Raw genomic sequence first — 5106 nt, forward strand, 5'->3', positions numbered from 1 at the left:
AGCCGGATTCAATTAACCATGTTGCTAACTTAATAGCTGTTGTGATTCACTTAACATCTGTGCAAGAAAGGTTGTAAAGAGGGGCAAAACTCACTTAACAAGGGTTTTGCTTAGCAACGGAAATTTTGGGCTCACTTGTGGTCCTAAGCTGAGGACGCCCTGCAGTTGTAGCTTCTGGGTGGTCTTCAAGGGTGGTCCTATGCTCAGCACAGTACAGCAATGTGGGATCCTCTGAGCTGGTGAAACGTCTGCAAGAAAACCACCCAGCTCAGAGAGCACCAAAGCTACAAAGATTCCTTTCCATCCGATACATCAGAGGTCCCCAACCTTTTGGGCACCATCATCCATCCATCTATCATCTATCTATCTATTCTATCTCTCTCCTATCTAATCCATCCATCCATCCATCCATCCATCCATCCATCCATCCATCCATCCATCCATCCATCCATCCATCCATCCATCCACCCACCTACCTACCTACCTACCTACCTACCTATCTATCTATCTATCTATCTATCTATCTATCTATCTATCTATCTATCTATCTATCTATCTATCTATCTATCTATCTATCTATCTATCTATCTATCTATCTATCTAAAGTGGGAAGTATGTTTTCGCAAGGAACTGGCATAAGACGTTCATAATTCTCTTTCCCCTTAAACGCTGCAGGAGCCCCTGTAGTTTTCCTATCTTTACAGCCTGGAGATACTGAGCTTTGATGCTACGAAGTCTCTCTGTGACCAGGGACAAAATGAGAAGCTTGGGGAGACTTTTTTCAGGTCTGGGAACATTACACAACCCTCAGATAGGGGACCGCTTTGCAGCATCTCCCGATCAACACGGCATGCTCCTGCTGGGCAGATGTCATTTCCCCTGGAGGAGCCAGGGGTGGGGAGAGGAAGGGACAGGAGACCCCAGGGAGACCTGCTGGCAATTCTGGGTTCCCTTGGTGGTTCCAGGGGAGCAAATGGAGTCCCACTGTGGCAGGCGATGGTGTGTCTCCCCGCTCTGCTGGAGTCTGGTTGAGCTCCATGGGGGAAAAAGCTTTTGTCTAAACAGACTCCATCAGTTCCTGGCTGGCCTCAGCCAAGCCCTCATCAGCCTGAGCGGTGAGGCTGCGAGTGGCGCTTTCCTTCCAGATTCAGCTTGGGTTCAGTTAAGGAGAGCAGTTGAGCATCATCTGCAGGTACGTGATCTGGGGGGGCTGCATTTCGTAAATATATTTCATGCTTCACAGGGAGGAATTTTTTTTGACAAAGTAAAAGGGGCAGTTTTAAATTTTGCTTTATAACCTATCCTTCACCTCTACCTTAAGGCAGGCAGTCTCTCCTCGCTTTCCCCACAGCAAGCCCCCTGTGAAGGAGGTCAGGGTGGGAGGCATTGACTGGCCCCACATCATCCAGGGAACTCCCCTCGCTGGGGAGGTGGGAGAAACCAACCCCGGTCTCCTACCTTGACCTTGAAACCAGACCATCTCTTACTTGGTTCTTGTTGTTTTAAAGAAAAATCAATAATTAAAAAGGGGACAGACGACTGTCTAGAAATGGGACAGTTTAAGCATCCAGGTACAGCAGCTAGAGGAAAGGAGAGCCAGAATGGCATAAGACACAGACGCCTTGGCTGAAGCTGCTCGACACATTTTCCAGGTGTTTTGAGTCGGTGGACAGCCTGAATTTTATGAGTCAAGCTGAGCCAAATTGTCAGGGGAAGCCCAGAGACGAGGCAGTGAAACGCAATCAAGTCCAATCTTTTATTTGCTTATGCCTAGTAGACGGATCACTGGAGAAAGCAATCGTGTTGGGAAGGGTTTGTAGTCAAAGGAAACCAGCCCTCCAAAGAATAGGGTAGCTGGGCGCCCTCAAAGTTGACCCCAGCCAGAGCATAGGAAAACTCTTTGTTGGTTGGAGACACACTTTCCTTTTTGGATTACAATATTATAATGACCACCAACAAAAAGTTGAGAATGTAGAGGAGGAAAAGATGACTAGAGGCAACGCAACTGCACTGGATTTACTTCAGAAAATGTTTGGCTAATAAATTAGGAGAACCACTTGATACTAAACTGATTCAATCACCTGAAACCAAAGTGACAGCTTTTGAAAAGAGAAGAAGAAGAACAAGTGAAGCATGTATGCCCTGCCAATCATCCGATGCCCCGGCGGTAGAGGGCTAGAGGTGGACCTGGAGGCTGCAGATATGAAGACCTGGAAGCTCTTCACAATCCAGGGAAGTTTCCACCTCAGGTCCAAGACCTAGAGACTGTACACCAGCTGGAAAGAGGGGAGGTCAGGGCCCGGTGAGTGTCCAAAAAACCTGGGGCGTCCAGGAGTGCATCAGCAAGATTAGCACCCAAAGATGAGCTGTTGAGGCAGCAGCAGAAGACACGGGAGGAAGACCGAAGAGGGGAAGGGCGCATGGCAAGCCAAGACCCTGCGTGGGGTGTCCCATCGACAGATAGCTGAGGTGGCAGACATTGGGAAATCTTACTTGGAATTTTAATGATATAATATATTATTAAAATATATTTGTCCCTTGTGGAACGTTATCTAGAATCCATGTTTTCTATTGTTCAAATCCCACATAAAATCAATGCCTTTTATTGTTTGACCCTTGCTTTCTGATACATCACCTACGCCGAGGATATGCATCATTTGTTTCTGTACCCTATAAAAAGACACGACACCCCATCCCCCTCCTTAACGTGTTTTGAAATGTGAAATGTGTTTTGCTTTGCCTGAATTACTGGTTGGTTCATGTTTTCAAACGGACAGAGAAGCTGGTTTGTAAAGGTAAGAGTCTTTCAAATTTGGCGATCAAGTTCTTATCAGGTCCGCAACCAATGGGCCAAATGGCTGGGTCAGAAAAGAATAAGAGATCCGGAACTGAAGAAAGTTGCAGGAAAGTTTTGTTTGTTTGTTTGTTTTAGATTTTTTGGGGGATTTGTGTGTGTGTGTGTATGTGGGGGGGGTTAACCTTCTACGTGGAGAATATTTTGCTACCTGACAGGATGGAAGAACAGGATTCTTGAAACCCCAAATCCTTGTAATTTCTGCTTGGTGGATCAAACTTAGAAACAAATTCACGAAGGATGCTGGTGAGTTAGAGACAGAATGCCAGAGAAGATGAATGTTGGGCTAACCTTCTGTTTTGCTGGCAGCGTTTCTGCTTCCGAGGCCAGGAGGGAAGGAAGAACCGGTTCCACCCTCAGCTACGTGGTGTTTGCACAAGAAAAGCCCACCGAGAAATATCTGGAAATGAGGCAACTCTCCAGTGGATCTTACAATAGATTGGCACACAACCACACCAGCCTGGAACCCCTTGTTTTCTTCCTGTCTGGGATTCCTGGACTGGAACACGCTCACCGCTGGATCTCCATCCCCTTCTGCTCCGTGTTTGTCATCTCCCTTCTGGGCAACTGCTCCCTCCTCTACGTGATCAAGACGGACCAGAGTCTCCACAATCCCATGTTCTTCCTTCTCTCCATGCTGTCCTCCATCGACCTGGTGTTGTCCCTCACCACCACGCCCAAAACCCTGGCCGTCTTCTGGTTCAAGGCTGGGGAGATTGGGTTGGCTGGCTGCCTGGTGCAGATGTTTTTCCTGCATTCTTTTTCCATCATGGAGTCTGCGGTGCTCTTGGCCATGTCCTTCGACCGATACGTGGCCATTTGCCACCCTCTGAGGTACCACAGCATCCTGACCCATTCCTTGGTGGCCAAAGCCGGGCTGGTGGCCTTGATGAGAGCAGTCGCCCTGATGCTGCCCCTCCCTTTCCTGCTTGGGAGACTGTCCTACTGCCACTCCTTCACTATTGCCCACTGCTACTGCGAGCACATGGCCCTGGTGAGGCTGGCTTGCTCCGACACCCGCTTCAATAACCTCTACGGGATCTTCGTGGCTCTCCTGATTGTTGGCCTTGACTTGGGCTTCATCCTACTGTCCTACGCCAAGATCCTCAGAGCCGTCTTGAGCTTGGCCACCAAGGAGGAACAACACAAAGCCTTCGGCACCTGCCTCTCCCACATGTGCGCCATCTTGGTCTTCTACGTCCCTGTGGTTCTCTCCTCCGTCATACACAGGTTTGGCCACCATGTTCCCGCCTACATCCACATCCTCTTGGCTAACTTCTACCTGCTCTTCCCACCAATGATGAACCCCATTATTTATGGGGTGCAGACAAAGCGGATCCGAGAGAGGGCTCTCCATCTCTTCCATCACCAGCAGCTCTTACGAAAGGCAACCTTGTAAAGGAACTGCCTATTCCAGTGGTGGCGAACCTATGGCACAGGTGCCAGAGGTGGCACTCAGAACCCTCTCTGTGGGCACACGCGCCATCACCCCAGTCCTAGGCCTTCAGCTGGGTTTTATAAAACCTTTTCGCTTTAGGCCTCTGCCACTGTGTGCAAAAAAAAAAGAAGGTTCAATCAATCAGTCAGTTTCAACTTCTCGTGGGAAAAAAAAGACCTTGCAAAGTTGGAATTGATTGATTGAACTTTTTAGTCCCACCCAGTCTGCTGTTTCCACTGCAGCCATGCCCACCCAATGTGTTGTGTCCTGAGCCTGCAAAAGCAGGCTCGGGACGTTGCAAGAGTCCCAAGCATTTGCAAAAGCTGCCCGGGACCAGACTGAGTGGTGCCGGCCTTGCGCGCATGCGCAAGGTGGGAAAAGACTGCCTTGTAATTGGTTGGATTTGCCCAGGAATCAGAAGGTATAAATAGAGGCCTGCATGCCTCTGCTCGGGTTGTTCGTAGATTGGAAGCAGAGAATAAAGACTTGTTAGAAATGCATCGTCTCAAGAGCCATTATTCTCCGGACTTAACACTGGCGACGAAGGTGGGATTCAGTCTATACAGCTAGGGAAGCTTGAAGACTCACCTAAAGAAGTCCGGAAGAGGAAAACGGCGTGGAAGTCAGCGTTTATCCTGCCAGTACGAAATCGCTGGAGGGTGCGTGTGGCTGAAGAAGACCCTGATCCTCGATCATGGCGAAAGTTGGGCGTTTAGCGGAATTCGACATCTCTCACCCTGAGAAGTGGGAATCTTACGTTGCAAGAGTCGAGACTTACTTCCGCGTAAACCAGATAAGGGAGGAAGGCTTAAAG

General features: G+C 48.9%; 1 protein-coding gene across 1 annotated transcript; it reads left to right on the plus strand.

Annotated features, from left to right (window-relative positions):
* Positions 1-3116: 3116 nt before the first annotated feature.
* Positions 3117-4253, plus strand: LOC107298424 (olfactory receptor 52K1-like). The gene has a single exon (XM_015827804.1). The coding sequence runs from the start codon at positions 3117-3119 to the stop codon at positions 4251-4253; it is 1137 nt and encodes a 378-aa protein (XP_015683290.1).
* The last annotated feature ends 853 nt before the right edge of the window (positions 4254-5106 follow it).

The sequence above is a fragment of the Protobothrops mucrosquamatus genome, unplaced genomic scaffold (assembly GCF_001527695.2).
Source record: "Protobothrops mucrosquamatus isolate PMUCROS unplaced genomic scaffold, P.Mucros_1.0 scaffold3960, whole genome shotgun sequence".
NCBI classification, from domain to species: domain Eukaryota; kingdom Metazoa; phylum Chordata; class Lepidosauria; order Squamata; family Viperidae; genus Protobothrops; species Protobothrops mucrosquamatus.